This window comes from Durotheca rogersii (genome assembly GCF_024521655.1).
Source record: "Durotheca rogersii strain YMJ 92031201 chromosome Unknown GGS23scaffold_5, whole genome shotgun sequence".
In the NCBI taxonomy this organism is placed as follows: Eukaryota; Fungi; Ascomycota; class Sordariomycetes; order Xylariales; family Xylariaceae; genus Durotheca; species Durotheca rogersii.
The window spans coordinates 1394799-1417315 of NW_026251236.1; the positions used below are offsets into that span (position 1 = coordinate 1394799).

At 56.4% G+C, this 22517-nt stretch overlaps 7 protein-coding genes across 7 annotated transcripts; 4 read left to right on the forward strand and 3 right to left on the reverse strand.

Annotated features, from left to right (window-relative positions):
• Positions 1-221: 221 nt before the first annotated feature.
• On the reverse strand, positions 222-2200 carry GGS23DRAFT_603915 (alpha/beta-hydrolase; the record flags this gene model as incomplete). The annotated part of the gene is made up of 3 exons (XM_051519532.1): positions 222-1079; positions 1133-1382; positions 1452-2200. 3 exons carry the CDS (start codon positions 2198-2200, stop codon positions 222-224), a joined length of 1857 nt encoding a protein of 618 aa, XP_051374033.1.
• A 2104-nt stretch (positions 2201-4304) lies between these two features.
• GGS23DRAFT_421808 (Retinoic acid induced 16-like protein-domain-containing protein) lies at positions 4305-7937 on the forward strand. The gene is made up of 4 exons (XM_051513773.1): positions 4305-4559; positions 4646-4756; positions 4903-5843; positions 5898-7937. Exons 1-4 carry the CDS (start codon positions 4551-4553, stop codon positions 7696-7698), a joined length of 2862 nt encoding a protein of 953 aa, XP_051374034.1. The 5' UTR covers positions 4305-4550; the 3' UTR covers positions 7699-7937.
• A 2936-nt stretch (positions 7938-10873) lies between these two features.
• Positions 10874-13468, forward strand: GGS23DRAFT_558728 (putative FAD-dependent isoamyl alcohol oxidase). The gene is made up of 3 exons (XM_051515768.1): positions 10874-11577; positions 11644-11844; positions 11916-13468. The coding sequence occupies exons 1-3, from the start codon at positions 11276-11278 to the stop codon at positions 13234-13236; spliced, it is 1824 nt and encodes a 607-aa protein (XP_051374035.1). The 5' UTR covers positions 10874-11275; the 3' UTR covers positions 13237-13468.
• Positions 13469-13625: 157 nt separating this feature from the next.
• Positions 13626-16161, reverse strand: GGS23DRAFT_558729 (putative cytochrome P450). Its single transcript, XM_051515769.1, has 4 exons — positions 15548-16161; positions 14731-15495; positions 14155-14615; positions 13626-14080 (listed from the first exon to the last, which is right to left on the reverse strand). Exons 1-4 carry the CDS (start codon positions 15793-15795, stop codon positions 13860-13862), a joined length of 1695 nt encoding a protein of 564 aa, XP_051374036.1. The 5' UTR covers positions 15796-16161; the 3' UTR covers positions 13626-13859.
• On the forward strand, positions 16157-18305 carry GGS23DRAFT_558730 (uncharacterized protein). Its single transcript, XM_051515770.1, has 2 exons — positions 16157-16536; positions 16589-18305. The coding sequence occupies exons 1-2, from the start codon at positions 16393-16395 to the stop codon at positions 18005-18007; spliced, it is 1563 nt and encodes a 520-aa protein (XP_051374037.1). The 5' UTR covers positions 16157-16392; the 3' UTR covers positions 18008-18305.
• Positions 18306-18353: 48 nt separating this feature from the next.
• Positions 18354-20489, reverse strand: GGS23DRAFT_618374 (putative cytochrome P450; the record flags this gene model as incomplete). The annotated part of the gene is made up of 5 exons (XM_051520930.1): positions 18354-18647; positions 18724-18899; positions 18989-19291; positions 19549-20349; positions 20412-20489. The coding sequence occupies 5 exons, from the start codon at positions 20487-20489 to the stop codon at positions 18479-18481; spliced, it is 1527 nt and encodes a 508-aa protein (XP_051374038.1). The 3' UTR covers positions 18354-18478.
• A 731-nt stretch (positions 20490-21220) lies between these two features.
• On the forward strand, positions 21221-22247 carry GGS23DRAFT_603921 (uncharacterized protein; the record flags this gene model as incomplete). The annotated part of the gene is made up of 4 exons (XM_051519533.1): positions 21221-21516; positions 21589-21725; positions 21784-22205; positions 22236-22247. 4 exons carry the CDS (start codon positions 21221-21223, stop codon positions 22245-22247), a joined length of 867 nt encoding a protein of 288 aa, XP_051374039.1.
• Positions 22248-22517: the final 270 nt, after the last annotated feature.

Here is a 22517-nt window from a genome sequence, read left to right on the forward strand (position 1 = left end):
CCTTTAAGGCTAGATAACCTATGTACTCACTTATGTCTCGTCGAGTATACCAGTACTCCCCTGCCTGCGTAACCCCCAAAAAGAGACCTGAGTGGTATCGTAATCCAAACGCCGGGAGGTGAAAAGTAGATTTCTCATCATTCATAATAAGTCCATCACTATGCTCCAAGTCGTCAGGAGGTGCGTGCGTTCCCACACGTTTGTGCGACCATCTGAGGGCTTCAACGTCCCCTTGCCGTAACCGCGTCGACTGCGAGCTGTTCAACTCGACCGGCATATAACTTCATTACGTGACACACGGGATCACCCCAAATCTGACCCCTGAGCTGCTCGTCTGTGGCAACCCGAGCAGAAACGCCCTCCTTCAGACGCTCCTCGACGCTTCTCTCTCGCTTAATATTGGTATTGGAGTCCCTCGACCTTAGCACGACGATTTGTCCAGCGTTGCTCAATGTACTCTGAGGGACTTTCCACACCGGACCCGAAGGTTTCGGTTTGCCGGCCCTGGTCAACGAGTGGGAGGACCGCGAGGTCTTTGCAGGAGCCTTAGACGTCTTCGAAGCAACGGATATGGTGGAGCTCCTCTTAGCATGTGATTTGCCATGCTTTGAATACGGAGTCTTCGATGTAGTCGGCTCCTTTCGTAGGCCCTTGGCCTCTGTGGGCGGAGGCGCCACGAGCAGCTCGAGAAGACTCTTCACGTACGCCTTATCAGCCCTCGCGACGGGGTCGCCCTCGTTGACGAAGCTTAGAAACACGGCCTTCCTAAGCTCGGGTTTATTGGGTTTCTGCAAAGGGAGAAGGGAAACTGGTGGAGCGCCGAACGTGATGCAGTGCACTCTCTTGAAGCAGCCCGTCAGGTTGTTGAGCTCCGAGGAGGCGCCCTTCGATGAGGCGAGCATGTGCGCGTAGAGAAGCGAGGCCACGGCGCCGCCGGCGGAGTGGCCGGTGATGAGCAGCGAGTACGAGCACCGTCGCGGGTTTTCTTCCAAGAGGTAGCGGAGTCGGGAGGCTACGGGGGCAATCATCTTCCGCGCAACTGATAAGAAACCGGCGTGACAGAAGTTCTTCTCGTCGTCCTGTTTCTGATTAGACGCAACAGACTAAACTTGTTGAGCGACGTCACACGTACGAGGAACCCGGCGGGTGCTGCCGGCGCAGTATTTAAGTTGACGGCCCAGTCCATGAACGTCGCCGTTCCCCGGACGGCGAAGACGATAGTATCCATGTGATCCATCGGGACGGACTTGATGCGCATCGCTTTCGCTCCTGTCTTCCAGTCGGCGTCGATGTGTGCGTCTCTTTCCGCTCCTCTAGGATTCTCGTATACCCTCTCCGCATACTGCGCCGCTAGGCAGATAAGAGGGTATGTTGTGAAATACCTGGGGCGTGTCAGCGAGCATTCCGGGAACGAAAACCACTACGCTTGACGATATTAAAGGTTCACATACAAGCGAAGAGGGGGTAGATCTAATGGCAACTTCGCGTTCGTGTAGAGCTCTACCTTGGCAAAATATCCACGCGAGGCGAGGGATGAGGTTATCGCGTTCTGCCCTTTCGACGATCTCTCCTTCTCTTTCTTACCCTTACGCACAGGCGTCTTGCGCGAGACGGCTGTTTGCTCCAGTGTCTCATTCGGAGGAGGTGCCGCTGGTTGAGGCTGATACATGAAGAGGTCCGCTTCGTTGCCAACATACTTGTCCCGGTCGATCAAGGTCATCACATTGTTGAAATTGCTGTAGATCTGATCATACAATGCAGCGGTCTGGTTGAGCAGCTGTGTGCCATACGCATGCCATCTCGGGAGCCCATCGTCTAATGGCATAGGAGCGACATTGAGCGGGGTGAGACCGTTTGCCAAATTGACGGCTGAGCCGATCTTAATGCTCCCTGGAAGGGGAGGCCCATTTCCGGGAAGATAGGGATTGGGGGGCAATGGATGAGAGGGTGGCGCGCTCAAGTAATAGTGCTGGTTCACAACGATAGGGTATGGTCGTTGGTCGTGATACGGAGGGAGACATACCCCCGGAGGCGACGGCCGTGTCGGCGGCGGCGGTAGCAGATAACCAGGGGGTTGTCTCGGGACCGGGCTTTCGTACAGCTTATTCTCACCAGGACGAGACTTCTGCAAGGGCCTTTGCGGTGGCGACGGAGGAGCCTCTGGCGTTGCTTTCTTCTTAGATCGGCCGAAGAACCCCATGGCGATCTATCACCATCCCAAGACCTAGCACGTAGATCGATCTCTCGACAGTACCACTACCGCCGTGAGGTCAACAATGGAGGAAAGCGATTGGATGGAACTATCGCATCATGCTACAGAGGAAAGGAAACGGGGAGGTGAAACGAGAGGGAGCTCAGGGAAACCAGAGAACGGGACGGGTGACTCGGATCCAGCAGGTAAACAAGCCCGGGAGAGGGGAGGGCGAAGCGGCTGCCGTAGAAAACCATCGTGGGACGGCCGGGGTTATAATAGGGGTTACGGGAGCAATCAGGCCATTCCATCACCAAGAAACCGAGGGAAGAAACAATTCCCAAAAAGGGAAAAAACAGAAATCTGCAACTACTATCCTATCCCAAGGCTCTGCAAGCGAGCGGGAGCCATCGAAGCTGGCCTGCTCGTCACCAGGTATGCCTTGCCGCCTACAGAAGACGGCGATAGGTATGCTCGAGACTCTTGCTGGTGATTCGTCGGCGATCGATAGCTCGGTGCCAATGAATCCTGCCGGGGGCGGTGGTGATGGTCCAATGAGACTAGCTCGGTAGAAAGGCAGACGAACCACGAGCTTCGAATAGAGTAGAGAGGCGCAGACTTATGCAGGAAGCCTTTGATGTTTGCCATGCCAATGGCCCCCGCAAGTCATCGCGCGGGTGCTCGCTGCGACTCGCCAAGAAGTCTAGTGGGAGATACACAACGCTGAGCTTGCCGGAGAGGGAGAGGGAATGACTTGTCGTGGTGGGTGGAATCTCGTCTGGGTTGGCCGGCCACGATGAATGGCTCCCACGCCTGCATCGGCACCACACCCTAAGACCCGGGGGAGACTACCCGTTGACGATAGGCTTGTTTATGGCGTTCCTGGACTAAGAGAGTATCGCGAGAGGAAGGGGGAGGGGAAAGATGGGGCGATGTCGGAGGGTGCTGCTGGACGGATGGCACTTATACACATAAGCGTGGCAACCCTGGGCATGTCGAATTCCCGTCGAGATGATCTCGCGGAAGTTGATTCGATGTAGGTAGGTATCCCGATTCGCCCTATTCTCGTCTCGATATTTCTTGACGCCACAACCGTGATTCCTCCCCCGCACTACCGCCACTTCATCAACGGGAGTTCTTTTTTATTTTTATTTTTTATTTTTAGCTTGAGGTAGGTAATCAAACACGACGTTGTCTTACTTCGGCGCGCGCGTCTCGCCCGTCTCGCTACTTTGATTGAAGTGGGGTGACTTCGACGCACAAAGGCATCGTTGAGGCAGCGGTCCAGTTGGAGATGAGGAACTCACCGAGCCTAGGCGATTGATTCCTCCACAAAGAGATATATTGCCGGCTTGGCTAGATACGAACTAGATATCCAAGAGGGGTTCTCTTCGCACACTCCATCTTCCCTCGTAAGACTGGGTACTGAGCTTGATCTCGTAGTTCGTAAGTGGGGGACCGAGGCGAGGTAACGACGGTACAAGTGACAGCTAGCAATCATCCTTGCGTCATCCCGTCGAGAAAGCCGCAATATGGAGTACTTAAATGATGAAGGGTTGCTAACCACGGCGCTGGCTCGTTAGCACTCGATCAATGAGACTTGCTCTGTCCGGCATAGGCGAGGGTTGCGGCGTTGCTGGCTCTGTGGGCGTAGCTGACCGTCGCCAGGGGTTCATTCTTGCGGATTAGCACCGCTTGATCTGAGCTCTGATTCTTATGGGTGTGTTTCCTGCAGGGCTGGCTGATCTGCCTCGTATTGTGAAACTGACTTCTCTAGGAGTTGCAATACTCTTCGGCTGGGGCGGTGGGATGGAGAAGTCGATCATCAGTAGAGGTTTGCCTTCCATCCCAGTCCTCTGGAGGCATCTCGGTACATTATCCTAGGTACCTCCACCGATTGGCGGCGCTACGTAAAATCTCTGTTACTCGATGAGGTCATAACCTACCCCTTGCTGATTTCTCCGATTTCTCCGGCTCCCTTCCCGACTCCATACCTAAGTACCTACCTCTCCCAAGCAACAGCCATTAGGTAATACGCGGCAAGCCACAACTTGTCATCAGCCACATATGGTCCTCAGCCTCGCCAGGCGGGGATGGACGGTAGGATTCGGATATTCACCGGGTTGCAAGGGCTACCCCCGTCGCCTAATCATCAAGAAACATCTCGGGCGTCGGGTTTTGGTTGTTCGTCAATGCAAAAGAGACCGGGCCTGACAGAGCTAGCTTGACTTACCCTGGCCTGTCCCGCTCTCTCGCGCTCCTCTCGCTGCCTCCCTCTTCCTCTCCGGGGTCGCGACCAGATGGTTGACCTCTGCAGTTCTGCCCGACACACCCCTCGAGCGATGTCTCCGGAGACGCCATGGACTTTGTGAGTCGCCTCTGCTTCCCGTCCTGCCTCTTTTTTTGTTCTTTTTCAAGATCCCGTTTGACGATGGGTGCTAACCGCGGCCGCAGTGGTCGCGCCTCATAGCCAACACCCGCCTGTCGGGAAGCTCCAGCAAGGATGCTGCCAGGGACCCTATCCGGCGCCGGCAACGCTTCGAAAAGGAATACGGCCAGCTACTTGTAAGTCCGCACCGATTTCTGTATTTGTTGGCTGGCTGCCCTCGTCTTCTCGTAGAAAGTAGGGAGGTCAGGATGTAGACGCACGAGCAGACGCGCGTGAAAATAAGTGACGACAGGCTGATGATGTGCTTTGTCCGACTGGCTAGCACCTATGGCGGAATTGTCCCAACCTCGCCCAGGACGAGGACGCCGCCGAGAACATCGAGCTTCGTCTCCAGGGCCTCACCAATATCCTCGCCGACGAGTCGCGCCGACCACTCCCGCATCCGTGCATCTCGTTCTGTTCCACGAAACAAATCTACATCCCTATTGCCAAGATTGCCATATCTTCGTACAACGAGTGGATCGTCAAGGAGGCCGTCCTATTCTTCGCTAGTCTCATCGAGAGCGAGGAGGAGGCTTTCGTGGAGAAGGCCACTTTCTCCACCAGCTTGACCAACTTGCTCGTCCGCATCACCGGCGCCAACAGCATCCGCCTCGTGCCCGATACTGAAGTCAAAGTCGTCGAGTTAGCCTTCAACATCACCACCAAGATCCGCCTCGAGCCTGGCATCCTTTCCGCCTGGTTCAGTTCCGGCCCCGACCACCATGCCGCTGCCGACGGGAGAGCCAGAGACGAGCATGAGCGGTTTGCGGGGAAGACGCAGAAGCAGGACTTCCCCCTATTCTATATCTTGATGGACTACATCCATCACGAGGGAAAAGTCGGTGATTTTGCCCGCACGGGCCTACTGTATATCATCGAGGCCGCATCCTCTTCTGTCGCCCTCGAGCAGTGGATAGTGGAGAGCGATCTCTCGACGCTGATGGCTACGGGGCTTGGTGCTTTGTATAGTCAACTTAGCCGTAAGCTCGTTATCGACCACCCCCCCGAGAACCTGCCGCCTATCCTCGCTCTCTCCGACTACGAACACCCGACATCTACCTTCGAAATTGTGAGCTCCTGCAGCCCGGATTTTCAGCTTCACCTCGAGACCTTCCTCTCCCATCTTCTATTCTGGCAGGATGTCCTAAATCATTGTCGATCTGTGGAAGTTCGATCCACTTTGCTCGAGCATTTCCAGGTCATCTTTTTGCAGCAGCTACTGTGAGCACGATGAGCTTGGACCTGGTCCGTATTTCAATACTGATGTCCACGCAGATATCCCTCTCTCCTAGAATCCTCTGATGTTGATGGAGGCTCATCCGTGGCCGTTTTAACTTACCTGCGGCGCATACTCGAAGCCCTGGACCATCCAGACATGATAAATCTCATCCTCCACTATCTTCTAGCCCTCCCCGACGCCCAGTCGTCAGGCCCCTCCGAAACCCAGCCGTCCGTCAGCGCGGCGAGGAAACGGAAGTCCATGGACCTAGCCACAATGATGGCTTCCAAAGCCAATACCAGCTATACGCCTTTGCTTTTTAACCTAGTGGATCTAATTCACTCGTGCCTTCAATCCCGTAACCAGCAGACCGTCTGCGTGACCCTGCAGCTTTTGGCAGCAATCCTGAAACGGCATCACCGATACGCTATCGCAACCCTACTTCACACCGAAACCATCGATACGAACTCCTCGCGTAGGACTGTAGGTGCTCACCAACAGGAGGTCGAGTTTCTCACGACGCTAGCTGGATCTGTTGGCGGCCAAGATAACTTCGATGAGGTGTACGACAACATCCTCAAAGACAGTATGGCGCGGGCGGAAGGTCATCCGTGCTCCCTTAAGCTCGTCGCACCAAGGCTATCTACGAACAATCACAAGTTGCCGGAAATTCCCGATAGCTTGCCTGGGGCACCGCAAGACGTTCCACCGCACACACTCAGCGGCGAGGATCCCCTCTTCAATAGCATATTGGACCTCCTTGAGTCGTTCTTCGTCAACCCGGTGGAGATGAATCTCTCGGCCACGGAGACGATCATTGATTTGGCAGTTTGCGGGTATATATCCGTGGAGGGATGGCTGTTGCGGCACCCGAAAACGTATGAGTACGAGGAAGAGCCGGCTACCGAGTCGGTGCACACGACTCTGGATCCTAGTCTCCCTTTGTCCGAAGAGGCGGAAAAGAGAGAAACAATTACGAGATGCCACCGCCGCCCGAAATGGCAGACTGAGACGCTACCTCGTGTGCTGACCGTGCTTGAATCGCTTGCTGATCAAGTCGATTACTTCCGGAGCTCGGTACCAAGATTTGAAGATCTACTGCAGCAGCGCCGCGAAGCCTTCCAGATCGCCGATACGGTTGTGCCAAACCCACCGAGCATCTTGCCGAGTTCCAATACTGGTACTTCGATACCCGATTACGCAAGTCAAGGGAGCTCTCGTGCGGAGTCTCCAACACGTCCTAGTGCGCTCGAGGGCTTCGCCCAAATGTTATTGGAACTTGGCACTCCAACCCGGTCCGGTAGCCCGCGTGGACGAAGAGATACGATTCGAAGCCCGGGTACTGCTTCGATGACACCTACTCCCAAGCCGCCCATCCCCCCTAAAGAGTTTCCTCTGAATCTCGACGATCCGGGTAAGAGCGGGCAAGGTCGGCCGTTCTCGTCGGTGGGTTACCGAGACGGGTTTGGTGTGGCTAGAGATGGCCCCGTACTGAGCCAGTTTACCGCATTCGCAGCCGTAGACCAAGGGATACTCGCGCAACAAGTCAACCTACCAGTACCAAGAACGGAGCCGGTCTCGTTAAATTTTGGCTCCAAGTTAACCAGCCTAACCGACTCGGCCGGGGACGATCCGAGTGACCAGGGTGGCGGGAGAAAAGATCTCATGGAGGCAGATAATAACGAAGAGGAAAGCGAACTTGGAGAGAATGCCATGGCCGCGACCCCACCCGAAACGAGGTCCGCGTCGGTCTCGCACATCCTCACCAACGTTCTCATCTACCAGCATTTCTTACTGGAATTGGCGAGCCTCGTGCAAGTTAGAGCGGGGTTGTTTGACGAAGTCAGATTTGCCTAGAAGAGGTTTGCCCCTTTTCGCGGCGGTAAAGGAGAGGAGCGGAGAGGAGAAACAAGTTCAAGGGAGGAAGATGGCGAAAGGGGGACTATACATACCCGCCACAGGTGATGGCGACTTCTCGATTACTTATTCGAAAAGCATGAAGGATACCACATTTATCGGCGCTGGAGGTTGTGTCTCCTTGGACTCGGGGAGTAAGTGGGAGGACTGGCATGCCATGATTTACCTATCACGGGTTCACGACACATAGATATGGACAACGCTCATGTTGCTTATTTGCCGCGCCGTTCATTAGATTCCCTGCTGTTCCTTTTCCCCCCCATGATATATACCATTCGTGTCGCGCATATCTCATCTTTCGGCTCCCGTATCGGCTCGTATCGTACGTATTGTCCCTTAACGTCTAGACGGTGCTAAACTCGGACGACTCGTAGTTCATTCGATACGTGGATATCGCACACGCAACCCGATGCCGGTATGAATAGGACTCGAGATTCGGACGACCTATGTTATTCGTATCCGGCCGGGGTTTGTCATTGTACCCGTAATGGGCGTTCCCTCCTTCACCCTGTCCTGTCCCATCGGTGTGATCCGTGGCCCTCGTATAATCCACGGTGTGCGATACCGGCAGGGCACGTCCAGAGGGTGCGTTTCGATCGATCATAGCCAAGCCAACGTCCGTCTCAGTCGTCGCCGGAGTTCAAATGGTATACGCATCCACGTGCCACTCGGCCGCCCTATAATCCCTCCCTTCACCTGTATGTCGTTCGTTCTGGGGTCGCCGGGAATGAACTCGCGGTTCGGTTCCGCCGTAGCCCTTTCTCGCCTTCGTCGTACGCACACGCAGCCTTCTAGCTCGGCCGGTTATCGAACGTTTGGTCGTCCCGAAATACCTCCCCTCCCCCCAGTGCGACATTCGCCGACATTCCATCGACCCGTAAACCGTCGTCTCGACTCGACTCGACCCGGAAAACATGAGCCCCCTATGGCGATTTCGTAAAGCGATGAGCGAATCGTTCGACTTGGCGAAGAGCGTCTCGTGGATACCATGCTCCCCATCCTTGGCCTTGCCTAGCTCTTTCTCGGTAGTCTCCCTGAGCGCAGCCAACTCAGTCGTCATCCAAGTCCCCCCGTCCCCCCCGTACGCCAAGTTCACGATGCCCAGCCGGAAGGGGAGGCGGCAGCTAAGTACTACTTTAGACCGTGTACGGATCTGGGGCCAGCTCTACGGCGCGGGATCATCGGACTTAGCCCCTCGAGGGGGATCTGGAGTCCAGCAGGTCACGAGGGGGCGTCGACGGCGCAGGCGTCCGAAGATCACCGAAGGTCGGGAAGCAATGCAGCCGATGGGGGCAGGGGCTGTAAGGAGGAGAATGAGGAGCGAAAGGAGAGCAGAGCAGCGAACCTCCGAGTACGACATCCTGTTTGGGTAGGGGTTACTGAATGGGGTATTGTGTTGGGCTACGAGGTGGCTTCCGTCATGGTACCTCATGTGATCTGTTCGGGACGCCGATCTAGGGCCTCTACTGTTACTGCTACTATTGCTGCTGGACATCACGGTGCTCCCACGGGCGTGCTCAAACGTGAGGTGGAACTGGGCAGTGGGACTCCATACGATCAGGCTCGGCAGCACCGGTCTTGTTTCCCAACTCACGCTGCCGCGTGAGTTGAGAGTCCGCAAGAGCCTCCCGCCGGTGAACTAGGAGACTAGGTAGACGTAGACTGTGTTCAGCCTATGGTGCTCGAAGCGGCCGCCTAAGGAGTAACAGATGGGCGTTTTCGCGTCCGAGCGATGATGAGTCCGTATAAACGGTACTGTAACCATTCTCTTCTCGCAGACCGTGCACTACTATCGGCTGCGAACACTCGGCATCGGATGCCTGAACAAAAACGTAGGAAACGTTTGTAACGGTTGGGCTATGCCTGCTGCGAATTTTGGCATATAGGGGAACTCACGCCGACTGGGTATCAGTAACGATCAGTACTGGGGAAAGGAGTCGTTCGTATCCTGCAATATACGGTGGCTTATCCATCCTGTGGTAGACGCTGTCGGAGTAAAAGGGGGAGGGGGGTGCGCTCCGTGTCCCAATATTGTGGTCGCCGGCTGGTATGTAGTTGGAGGCGCTTCACATTTACGCGTACGGGTTTAACGGGAATATGACGGCTATTTCCTTGCCAGCCGAATGCCATAGAGGAAACTCTCCGCCACAATAGAGGCTGGTAGACGGGTATTGCTGTCTTCAGCGTGTAGGAACCCCCCTTTCGATCGAGCGCTTAAGGGTCCTCGAGGCCACTCTATGCGTGCCTACGCCGATTCCTGGCCCATCCGTATTGGTACCCCTTAATGGACATCGGATACGTTCACAGCGCCGCTAATAGTGGGAATAGGTAGTATTTCTCTGCTCCAGGAGCAGTCATCAGTCCGTTGTTAGGGGCCCATAGACGGACACACTGAGCTAGGAATTACACAGTGGTGACACACAATAGTAGGCTTTCTAGTCACATTTCCCTCTAAGAACAACATCATATTAAGCGGTTCAACCAATCTCTTTCCCTGTTCGTGCTGGGGCGGCTCCAAGTTGCCCCTCTTCACTTCGTGCTGTGTGCTCGCTCTCGGGCGATCGTGGTCCGCTTCACGCCTTCACATCCTGCTGCCACGTTTTACGGATGTAACTGTACGGTAACAACCCGTCTTTCGCTAAACTACCGCGCCAGAGCGCCCTTACCGGTGCCATATTCCGACTTGAACTGGTAACAATTCACAGGCCGTCTGCTTCATCTAGCACTAGCGGGTTACGAGGTCGAGTTACTTAGACTTACTTGGCCCCTTTGGTTGTCACTGTGGCGTTATCGAACGACGAAGGAGACATAACTCACTTTCACAGGCGCTCTTTTTCGTGTGTCTTTACACAATTGATTCAATTGCATTGTGAACAGTGACAGGTGTATTAGGTACGTTGTGATAAAGCATTGTTAGCATGTAAATGCGACTATGACGTTGGTATGTTGATCGCAATGCATTGAGCGTGTTATCGCTAGCTAGGAACCTTGCTGTATTATTAGCGAGCTTTAGCGATGCTGTCCCCTGGAGATACAGGGCCCTCTGGGGCTCCTCAGGTGCCGTAGCTTGGCTGCCGGTAACTGGATAATGGAAGGATCTGCATCCTTTCGAGATCCGGGCTAGACACACACACCCCTCCGTACGGATCCGAACAGATCTCCGAACAGACCTCCGAATGGGGTCTCCGAACGCGATCCAACATTTCGGAGCCTGCAGAACAGGCCCAGTTCGCTAACCTGAATACGGACCCGAATAGTAGGTCAGTTCGTCAACTTGAAGACGGTTTCACGTTTGGCATACGGAGTCAGCATGGATCCGATGAGCCTCGAGATACAGCGAGCAGGGGCGTGGGAGCATGACACGATTCTCGTCCCATTCATCCAGAGCGCGATTCGCGTCGTGAGAAAGCGAGTTAACATATATTCAATCTGATCTGTATTCTCTATGTTGGCGCGATAGGTTGGATCTGGCTACAGAAGCTGTTCCTCGCAGTCGCACCGTTCCAACACCTCCGCCATGGCTGGCCAACTAGTTACCCGGGCGGGCGCTCTTCTGCTCTCTACTCTGGCTGTTGCCAATGCAGTGGACCCCCAGCCTAATTGCAGGCACATTCCCGGAGACGCTGGCTGGCCTTCATTGCGCAAATGGGCGCAGCTGAACGAGACGGTGGGCGGCCGGCTGATCAGCACTATTCCTCAGGCGCACGTCTGCCACGACGAGCCCTTCGGGCAGTACAACAAGACGGCGTGTGACGAGTTAAGTGCCGAGTGGAACTTCAGATATTGGAAGTTCACCGTGTGGGAGATGGGCCAGACCCAGTATGTCATTTGCCTTTTCCGGCCTTCACTGATCTCGCATTTTGCTAACCTGGTGGTGTCTGGCAGTGTGACCAAGGCCTCTGAGATCTTGAATCCCTACTACCAGAACGCGTCGTGCGACCCCTTCACGCCGCGGGAGCAACCCTGCGAGCTCGGCAACTATGCCGTCTACTCTATAAACGTCACGGGCGTCGACGATGTGCGTGCCGGCCTCGAGTTTGCCCGGAAAAACAACGTCCGGTTAACAATTAAGAACACCGGTCATGAGTAAGACCCCTACTATCACTTAGAACACAAGCAAACAATAGTGCGAGAGAGACTGACCTGGTTCGACACAGTTACCATGGAAGGTCTAGCGGTCAAGGCAGTCTCGCCCTATGGACATACAACCTGAAGTCGGCTGAGGTGATTGATCGCTATGAGAGCCCGATGTACACTGGCCCGGCTGCCAAGCTCGGCGCTGGCATGGGTGTGGGCGAGTCCTACATGGCTGTCCACGCGAAGGGATACCGCATCGTCGGCGGCGAGTGCGGGACGGTGGGCGTTGCTGGCGGCTACTCTCAGGGCGGCGGCCACTCCGTCCTTGCTAGCAAGAACGGATTAGGAGCCGACCAGGTCCTCCAGTGGGAAGTCGTCACTCCGACTGGCGAACACCTATTCGCCACACCCGAGAAGAACTCGGACCTCTACTGGGCGCTGAGCGGTGGCGGCGGCGGCACGTACGGCGTCGTGCTGAGCGTCACGGTCCGGGTTCATAGAGACGGCCCGTTCGCCGGCGGCTCTCTGGTCTTCAAGAACGAAGACACCCCGGGCCACGAGATTTACTGGAAGGCCGTCGAGCTGTTCTTCCAGTTCTTCCCCAACATCACCGTCGACGGCAACACGGCTCAGTTCGTGCTCCTGAACGACACCCTCGACGCGCAGGCCATCAACCTGCCCGGCCGGGACGTCGACGCGGTATATGCGCTCATGAACCCGTACCTTCGCCAGCTCGACGACCTCGGCGTCAAGTACGTGTTCAAGACCACGTACTCGGACACGTACTACGAGCACTTCGACAACTACTACGGCCCGCTGCCCAACGGAGCCGAGCCGGTGACGACCATCCTGTACGCGCGACTGGTGCCCAAGTGGGTGATCAAGGACCCGGAGGCGAACCGCAAGCTCATCGACGCGTACCGGTCGGTGGTGAAGGACGGCAAGTGGCTGCTGGGGTGCGGCGTGCTGAACCTCGAGGGCCTGCAGCACCCGGACAACGCGGTGCTGCCGGCGTGGCGCACGGCGCAGGCGGTGTGCATCGCGAACGGGTTCTGGAACTTCCGGGCGCCGGTGGAGGAGAACGTGGCGCTGAAGCGGGAGCTGGCCGACATCCACGCGCCGGCCATGGACGCGGCCACGCCCGGCACCGGTATCTACGTCAACGAGGTCGACCCCATGTACAAGGGCAACTGGAAAGAGGACGGCTACGGCGCCAACTACGAGCGCCTCCTGCGCATCAAGCACAAGTACGACCCGCACAACCTGCTCTACGGCCACTTCTCCGTCGGCGGTGACGAGTTCAGCATCGACGGCAGCGGGCGCCTGTGCTACGAGGGCCCGCAGGACAGCGGCCACTTGTTCGGCGGCGAGGGCAGCCAGGTGGTTATGGGCGAGCTATAGGGAACACCGGTAGAGCGGGGTTTGGCTTGTCGTTCTGGTAGAAAAGAAAAAGCGAATGTAATACCTACTTTGATTTCCCCATCTCTCTCCATAGCAAGACCCGGCGGCAATACCCTCTCGTAAAGCCTTGGAGGGACGCGAACACTCTGTAAATACGATAGAGCGGGGCGCAGGCGGATCTGCGTGTCCACGGCGATCACTAATTTCAATATTAATCAAGATTTTCCTGAGATCTGTCTCAATTATTATGTGTCTATTTCAGTGAAATCGCCGTCGGTTGATAGTGTTACTTAGACATTCTCGAGTCCGACGCGTCGACACGGGTCGATACCTGCCTACCCAAGACAACTGGTATTTTGCTTAGACAATAAGTACCTGTGAATATATGAGACAGTCTCTGGCTACCGACCGCTTGAGAGAATGAAGGGCACACGATTGTCGATGGTGAACATAGATAGGCTACGATTGCATGCATTGTCGCGAGACATGTAGGGGGACGCGGAGAAGTTCTAAGTAGGTAGTAGATACCCAAGTAATATCGACATTTGGCCTCGCGCCGCAGCTATGAAGCGAGACAAGACCCCTCGTACGCGATTCCGCCCACCACTGTGTGCACACACTACCTACCACAACCGTCTCCAGGTGATCTTCAGATCGCGGTCCGGGGGCATACCACCACCGCCGCAGAACCGCTGGTCGTTGTACGCCATGCGGTCCGACGGCGACCCGTCGAGCTTCGTCCACTCGACCTTCTCGATGTCGAACCGCGACACGATCAGCCCGATCATGGTCATGATCTCGTGCTTGGCGAAGTGCCTGCCGGGGCAGATGGGCGCGCCGCCGCCTGTGCGCATTCGCGGGGGGGTTAGCATTGCCTCTGCAGCGTTTGGGGGGGAGGGGAGGGGGACGATCACGTACCGAAGGGGAAGTAGGAGCTGGGGCGGCCGGCCATGGCGAAGGTGCGCTTGCGGACGACGCGGCCGGCGTCGTCGGCGACCTCGACGTGCTTGATGTGGCGGTCGGCCCAGAACTCGGCGGCGGGGTGGCCGGGCGCGCCCCAGACGGCCTCGTCGTAGTGCGCGACCATCATGGGCGCCTGCAGCATCGTGCCCTTGCGGATCGCGTGCCCGTCGATGGTCAGCGGCTCCTTCGCCTGCCGGATGATGTTGAAGTTGGTCCGCAGCCGCAGCGTCTCCGCCAGCACCGACTGCAGCAGCGGCGACGTCGACACCTTCTGCACGTCGAGCCCCCGCGCCCCCGTCGCCGCGTCCGTCGTCCAGCACCCGGACACCTCCTCGCGCACCGCCTGGAACAGCTCCGGGTCTTTCGCGACCTCCATGATCGTCCAGATCGCGGTCGGGATCGTGTTGGAGTTTTGCCTGTTCACGTCCACGAGGGTAAGCAAGCCGGTTTGGGCGGTTCTATCTTCTAGATACCCACAAGTGGGTATAGGTATAGGTATAGGTATAGGTAGGGGTGTAGGTATGCACTCACGCGAAAACGAGACTGCCAAGGGCACCGGCGATGGACGTGTCGAGAAAGTCGCCGTCCCTGAGCCACTTGGCGATCTCGCGGCAGGCCCGGGCGCCGAAGTGCGGCTCCCAGGCAGCCTCGGCGCCCGGGCCGTCCCAGTCGAAGTTCTGGAACGCCGAGTCGACGTAGTTCTTGACCATGGCGATGTACCGGTCGTGCACGTTGTACGGCCGCGGGTACAGCCACTTGGGGAAGCCGAGCGTCAGCATGAAGACGTTCTCGTCGAACTCCCAGAACGCGTCGAGGAAGCCCGGGTTCAGCTTGAAGATGGTCGGCCCCAGCAGCGTGCTCATGGCGACCCGCGCGATCTCTCGCTTGCAGAAGTCCATCACGCTGATGGTGCTGAGCTCGCCCACGGGGAACTTCTCGAGCCTCTCGGAGAGGTGCTCGCTGAACACCTCGATGACGGGCTTCATGTATTGCGTCCGCGAGAGGTACTCGGTGTGGACGTGTTCGTACTGCTGCCAATACCGCTTCTCAGGGGGGGTGTCCTCGTAACCGGGCGCTGGGACCTTTCCTCGTCCCGACTTATCGTTCGCAAACCGAGAAACGTGATGGGGAGGCATCTTGTACAGTCTCGGGAGAACCTTTTGAACGAAGATGTCCTCGCTGCCAACCTTGTGCCCTCGACCAAATAGCATCTGGATGTTCTGCACGCCAGAGATCAGGTACACTGGCACGCCGCCGAGATAGAACTGGGCGATGTTACGGCCGCTCAGGGCGTCCCTGTCTGCCGTTAGGACTGAGTTTCTCGATGTGGTGTAAGTTAATGCCTTACGTGGCTTTCTCCATGAACCTCTTGTTGTCGACGAGATACTGGAGAGTGTTGGTAACGAACGGGATGCCTTCGGGAAGGCGCCGCGGCTTGCTGCCGCCGTTGAGCCATGACGCGAACGCTGCGATCGCGATCACAATCGCGACGGCGGCAACGATATGTCGAGCTCGATCCTCACCAACGAACAGCTCCTGCCACTTCTCCACTACCGCTTTGGCGGATTCGTTCGCAGCGAACTCCATGACGGACATACTGGAAGAAGCAATGCTACATCTGGGGCGAAAAAGGAAAGGCCAAAAGGTGCCAGTATAATACAAATAACCACTGACTCGCCGTCAACTAGCAGCGAAAGCACGAACACGTCTAAGCGAGAACCGGAATCCAGAGGGGTGTAGCTTCTGACAGCCTTATCCTACGGATGGAGCTGACCTAGCTGAGAGGCCAGCCCCGATAAGAACCCATCGTATGACGCCGGCTCGAACCATTGGTAGCCTGACCGTGCTGACTGCGGGACTCTTCAGTGGCGGCGCGCTGAGGCGTTGTCGATTGAGGAGCGAATCCTGTCGGCGGGTTCGGGAGGCGATTTTGGCGGCGCATGTCCGATTCGGAGACGTTCGGCTTCCGGTTGTCGAGAGAGGGGGCCGGGGTCGACAGCAGCCTGAGCGCTCGCGTTCCTCCCAGTTTCGAGACTGTCGAGCAGATCGAATGATCCTCTGCTGGAAGTTATGCAACGCGTAATAGAAACAAAATTCTGTCTTGAGATTCGAGCTCATGTATGAAGCCGCGTCAAGAATGCGTCCTTCAACCCACGCAACCGCGTTGTAGACTCGGTAGAACAGTTCGCAACTATGAAGTGCCTCGCTCAATCACTCTTCCTGGTAGCCGTTGGCCTTGTCCCGGCCGCCAAAGGGGAGCTTCAATGGTCTAGTTTGGACCGCCCGGGCCAGAGTGTGTTGCAAAGTGCATCCATGGTCGAGAGGTGCCGAGGCGCTGTAGGTGTCTTCGATTCCAACCCCCAGCAGTATCCGGGGCTAATGATTCCAGTGCGCAACCCTGCGAGAGAAATACGGCGACCAACTCCTCCTCCCCGACGAGGTTGCTTACGAAGAAGAGCTATCGAAATACTGGTCTCTTCAGCAGTCTCAGACTCGGCCGTCTTGCATATTCTTCCCAAATGACCGCGACGAAGCGTCCTCGGCTCTCCTTATATCTCGTCAGGCCGAGTGCCCGTTCGCGGCCAAGTCTGGAGGCCACGCTGCCTTTGCGGGCTCATCGAACATCGCCGGCGGCATCACGATAAACCTGGCCAACTTGAACGAGATCACCATCAACCGGGACCGCAATACCGTGACCATAGGTGCGGGCAACAAATGGGTCAATGTGTACCGTCGGCTCGAAGAGGAGAATTTGATCGTCATTGGCGGCCGAGTTGCTCCGATAGGGGTTGGCGGACTGACGCTCGGCGGTGGCATCTCCTACTTCAGCAACACCTACGGATGGGCGTGCGACAATGTCGCCAGCTACGAAATTGTTACGGCGTCGGGAATCGTCGTGGTGGCGACCCCGGATGCTAACCAGGACTTGTATTGGGCACTCCGCGGCGGCGGCAACAATCTCGGCCTAGTCACCAAGTTCGAGCTGTTCTCTTACCCCCTGGACCACTCTGCCATGTGGTTCGGCAAGATGATGCATCCCGCGGCGCAGAACGCTAGTCTCCTCCAGGCCTTCGTCGACTACGGGCGGCGTGGCGCGGCCGAGGATCTCAAATCGACTATCCTGTTCAGCTTCGTCTATCTCCAGAGCCAGGATCAGTACGTCGTCGTGACCGAGGTCGAGTACCCCGAGAAGGTGGCCGACGGAACCCACCCTGCCGTGTACGACGCGTTTTTCGACGTCCCCGACGCGCTGCGAGTAACGTCCGAGACAAAGAAGCTCGTCGACATCGCCCAGGAGCACAGCGATGCGAATCCCAATGGCCTGCGCCAGAGTTACTGGACTGCCACCGTCAAGCTGGACCTGGCATTGCTGCACGAAATCCTGGCGATCTGGTACGCGGAGCTGGAGCCCATAAAGGGGAAAATCGCCGGGTTCGTACCGGTGATCACGTTCCAGGTTGTCACCATGTCAATGCTCGAGCGGATGAAGCTCAACGGCGGGAACGCCCTTGGTCTGCAGGACGAAGAGGTGCCGCTGGTGTCCATCGTCCCAAGCGCGATGTGGACGGACGCGAAGGATGACGCAGCCATCCGTACCGCGTATAGCAACTGGGTGGAGAAGACGACCGCGAAGGCTAAGAGCCGGGGGCTGGACCACCCCTACCTCTACATGAACTACGCGAGCGAGTATCAGGATCCCGTCGAAGGGTACGGAAAGGAGAACAGCAAGCGGCTGAGGGAGGTAGCCAAGAAGTACGACCCGGAGGGCTTCTTCCAGACGCTTCAGCCCGGATACTTCAAGGTCTGAAGTCTCTAAGCATCTTCACTAAGACGAATAGTATCTATGATAAAATACTTAGTAGGAATGCTGGACGGAGCGAGACTGTGTTATTTTATACGTGCCTTTAAATGATCGTGTAGGAATCTGCCCTATGAGGTGGCGCTGTAACAAGGTCGTGGAGCGCTGAAATTGTTGGAGCTGTTAGCGGGTAGCAACAAAATTCCTTCTGAATTCCTATGACAATGCTAGGGCGTTTCCGCGCATTTCTGTAAGGGCGCGAATGGAACAACAGAGGCAGAGTGAAAAATAAATATCCGCGAAACAAGATCTCGAATGCGAACGGCGTTTACTTATGTTGTATAAAACGTAGACGCCTACATTCTACGACCGGTAGGTAAATATAGGCTTATGGATTTCCCTATGTACCTAACAACTTATTTATACCACCAACCAAGCACCGCTCAATCGCTATTCCCGGGCCTAAGCCAAGAGTTACAGTTACCTGCTCCCCTGTCCGGCGGGAACCAGATGCACGTTCAGCGGGACCCGGTCCCAGACGTTGAAATTCTTCTGCCGCTCGATCCATCGCTGGCTGTCGTCCGCGAGCTTGAGGTCGAATGCGTAAATGATGCTGGCGAGAACCAGGCGCATTTCGACAAAGGCCAGACTGCGTCGCGATAATCGAGGTAAGCAGGAAGCCTAGCAGGAAAAGGAGAATAGAGAGCTGAGTATGGATGACTTACTTGCGACCGATGCAGTTGCGCGGGCCCAAGCTGAAGGCTTGGACGGCCTCCAGCTTGTCCCCTCGCTTCAGTGCTTCCTCGGGGCTGACCATGAAGCGCTCCGGCCGGAAGCTCCAGGGCTCGTCCCAGTTCTCCTTGCTGTGGTTTACCGACCAGTGCTGGACTTCGACCATGGTCTAGAAACGATTGTGTTAACTGAGAACCCGCAGCGCACCCGTGGGCTTGGGATGACGGCTCCAGGGGCCAGGGGCAGCGAGGAACTTACCCCACCAGGCACGAAGTGCCCTGCTATCTCTGCGCCGCCGGGGGGCACAACGCGCACCATACCAGACGAGAGCGGCGGGTAGAACCGGAGTGTCTCGTTGAGAACGGCTAGTAGGTAGGACGACCTATTCACCGATGTAATGGTAATATCGTCGAGGCTGTTGAAGCTAGAACGAACTTCCTCGGTTAGGCGGGCGAGGATTTCGGGATGAGAAAGGAGGAGGTAGACGGCCCCCGACAGCGTCGTCGCCGTGGTTTCAGACCCCGCCAGGAGTAATATCGTCGCATTTCTCCCGAGTTTCTCCTGGTATCTGCGTCAGTACGTCACGGCCATAAGGCTCATCGGAGTTCTTGAGGTTTTCAAGATTAAGGGAGCGAAGTGCTTACTACGATGTTTTGTTAGCAGCCTACGTATCTAAGTAATAGCGCCTAGCAAATGTTGCGATATGAGAAGAGCAGCGAGAGCTGTGACGTACCAAATGACAAGTTCTAGGGAGCATTCAAATCAGCATTCACGTTGTAGTCTCACTGGGGCCCTGCTCAATGACAGCATTCTCTTACCCATTCTTCTTGTTTTCTGGCCAATCCCTCGAACAAGTCGTTGCGGCCCTTTCCCATGCTCAGACGGGACCTCAGCATGCTGTTGGTGTACTCTTGGATTTTGGACAGGGCCAAGAAGCCGCCCAGCTTGTGGATCATCTGCACCACGATGCCGAGGCCGCTGTAATTCAGGGCCAGCATCAGGGCGTGGAAACGGACCGACTTCATGATGTTCTCGACCCAGGGGTGGTAGTTCACGGTTTCGAGGCAGTGGAACGACTCGCCGAAGACGAGGTCGCTCACCAGGTCGAACGTCGTCCAATTGAACCAGGTCGCGAGATTCAGCGCGCGCTGGCCGCCGTGGCTTTCCTCGCGCAGCCGCTCTACCAACAGCTTGACGTACTTCACGATGATAACCTCTTGCTGGCGCATCGAGCTGTCCGAGAAGCCGTGCGAGAGGGCGCGCCGAAGCATGATATGCTCGTCGTGGTCGGCATTAAGGATGGTAGTCGGGGGCGCGCGCACCGGTCTGGCAAAGAGTGCGCATTTGCTCATCTCTTGTGCTCCGCCCTTGGCCCCTATACGGTGGCCGTAGATATCTTTCCATGCTTGCGGATCGGTGAAGGATAGGTGGTTGGGCCCAATGCGTACCACCGTTCCGTAACGGTCGTGCAGTGTTTGGGTGTGTAATGCCTGCTCGCCCCGGGCATGTCGGAACCCCCACGGTAGCCAGGAAATTCTCTGTGAAAGAGGGCCAGGGAATTTCCTCAGCGGATGTAAGAGGACGTTGTATATTGTGATGCTGAGGTGCCAGAAGATCGTCTTAGTCCGAAGTTGTTAATAACATACCCACACAAGGCCATTCCGGATTCTAGCATGCTCACCAAAGCCAGAGCTAACACGACGCATAGCCAGGGACTTATCGACCTGCCCGCACTCAAGATGTCCTCAAACGCGGCCATGGTTGACTTGAGAATCTACCTGTTTTGGCGTCTCGTAAGGTAGCGTAAGCTGCGTGGACAGTGATACAAATGTTGCAGTGAGTGTAGTATGAAACCTCACCACAGCCAAGCATAAGGCTACTACACCTTACCAGTCAAGAATGGTAGGTCATAATAACGCCAACAGCGTGTAGGTAGAGAGCAATGAAGGAATTCCCGTCAACCCATGGCCGTACGAGTTCGTGCAATCTTACATAAGCGTCCGACTGTTGAGTCGGCGTGTGGTTTCGAGCACTTCACCACCACAACCACAATCCTTTCAACGGGTGGGACCGCCAATCAAGTAACCATGCTGACACTCCTTTCGGAAACGTGTGATGGTCTGCATCTGCCTTGCAGGGTAGCACCGGCCCCGAATGCTGGGCACACGCCTCCCGAAGCACCAAGCATTAAATATAGCCAGCTTGAGATCAGCCCACGTTCGGAGGCGTGCCAGTTGGGATGCAACCAGGGTGACAGGGTGTCTCTCTAGGGATGGCGCAGGGCACGTTTCCGAAGAGAGTCCGAGTCGAGCGGGAACAATGCCCTATAAGCCGTCAAAGACAGGTAGTTAAATCGATACCCCTTAACTTCTCTGCCGAACTGGAATGCATGAGGCTAGGTCGAGCTATTGCGAGATAGCCACTCTCGAGCACAACACATATACATACATACGCGTGTGGGTCTTATCGCCAGCCTAGACAGAACCGATCATGGGAGCCGAGGTTGTCGCCCCCCCGTCCGTCGTCAAGGCGGACATCAACTATTACCTCGAGATCGCCGACGGTGGCACCGACACCATCTACCCCGGCACGGCTAAGGACAAGCTGCGACCGGGCAACCTAGTCCCTATGGATATCACGGACCTGCGGGAATGTAGCGAGGAGTTCACTTTGGATACTCACGGCTTCCAGTTCGTGCCGCACAAGAGTGCCGAGTCAAACTTTACCGACGATGCTACGATCAAGCGCGTCGTATACCCCGAGGCGGCCGAGTTGCTGAAGAGCGTGTAAGCTCCCGCGAGTTCTCCGAGGTTTGGTAGCGTTGGCCGTATCTTCTACTAATTTCCCCTTCCTACCAGGACCGGAGCCACCCGGGTCCATCCGTTTTCCCACCTCGTCCGTCGCCAGCGGTGGGAGACGGCCGTCGAGGCCGCCAAAAACGCTGAGCCGACTGAGATTATCCCAATCATGACGCCGTCGCTACTCTGCCACGTCGGTAAGATCTAGCTATCCTCGCGTAACTCGCTTGCACAATCACTCCTAACATGCCGAAGACCAGTCCTACGACGGCGCTCAGCAGGTCCTCGACCAGAACTTCCCGGCAGAGGAGGCCGCGCGCTTCCGTAAGACCCGCTGGGCCATCACCAACATCTGGCGGCCGATCGGGAGTCCGGCGCTGCGCGACCAGCTAGGAGTGTGCGACGCCCGGTCCTGCGACGAGGGGGACCTGCGCAAGGTGTTCGCGGTGCTGCCGGGCTCGGGTGCCGGCAGCCGCGTGTCGCGCGGTAAGGGCTTCGAAGTCTTCAACGTAGCCCACAACGAGAAACACAAGTGGTACTACGCCTCGCGCATGACGCCCGATGAGACCCTCATGATCAAGTGCTACGACTCGAAGCTCGACGGAACCGCGCGTCGGACTCCGCACACGGCCTTCCAGACCAAGTTCGACGTCGGCCCGCCCCGCCAGAGCATCGAGGTGCGCTGCCTCGTGTTCTGGGAGGATCAGGATCCCGAGTAAGAGCCCTGCTACGGAATTGGGCTTTGCTTCTGTGTTATAGTGTGACATTAAGTAGCTAGCTTGGGAATGTTGTCGTTGTGGACGCTAGGCGTGGGCCGACACTCCTGTAGTCGCTCTTTAGCGAGCATTTGATGTTCGAACCAGAGGTGGTAGGCAAGATATCCAGCTAGGATCTAGCTTGATGCGGGGGCGGTCCATGTCTTCTACGCATCGCCTTTGATCCTCGACTTTCTGGTTAAGAAAATGCTCAATACAGTGCCGCTTCGAAAA

What these genes read in the sequence shown, in the direction of transcription:
- GGS23DRAFT_558729 (XM_051515769.1), bottom strand. Translation starts at nt 15,795, where the DNA reads ATGTCCGTCATGGAGTTCGCTGCGAACGAATCCGCCAAAGCGGTAGTG. An exon ending in AGGTTCATGGAGAAAGCCAC is followed by an intron (nt 15,496 to 15,547) that starts GTAAGGCATTAA and finishes AACGGCAGACAG; the next exon opens with GGACGCCCTGAGCGGCCGTA. An exon ending in CTTGGCAGTCTCGTTTTCGC is followed by an intron (nt 14,616 to 14,730) that starts GTGAGTGCATAC and finishes GGACGTGAACAG; the next exon opens with GCAAAACTCCAACACGATCC.
- GGS23DRAFT_558728 (XM_051515768.1), top strand. Translation starts at nt 11,276, where the DNA reads ATGGCTGGCCAACTAGTTACCCGGGCGGGCGCTCTTCTGCTCTCTACT. An exon ending in TGGGAGATGGGCCAGACCCA is followed by an intron (nt 11,578 to 11,643) that starts GTATGTCATTTG and finishes GGTGTCTGGCAG; the next exon opens with TGTGACCAAGGCCTCTGAGA. An exon ending in ATTAAGAACACCGGTCATGA is followed by an intron (nt 11,845 to 11,915) that starts GTAAGACCCCTA and finishes GGTTCGACACAG; the next exon opens with TTACCATGGAAGGTCTAGCG.
- GGS23DRAFT_421808 (XM_051513773.1), top strand. An exon ending in AGGAATACGGCCAGCTACTT is followed by an intron (nt 4,757 to 4,902) that starts GTAAGTCCGCAC and finishes CCGACTGGCTAG; the next exon opens with CACCTATGGCGGAATTGTCC. An exon ending in ATCTTTTTGCAGCAGCTACT is followed by an intron (nt 5,844 to 5,897) that starts GTGAGCACGATG and finishes ATGTCCACGCAG; the next exon opens with ATATCCCTCTCTCCTAGAAT.
- GGS23DRAFT_558730 (XM_051515770.1), top strand. Translation starts at nt 16,393, where the DNA reads ATGAAGTGCCTCGCTCAATCACTCTTCCTGGTAGCCGTTGGCCTTGTC. An exon ending in TCGAGAGGTGCCGAGGCGCT is followed by an intron (nt 16,537 to 16,588) that starts GTAGGTGTCTTC and finishes TAATGATTCCAG; the next exon opens with TGCGCAACCCTGCGAGAGAA.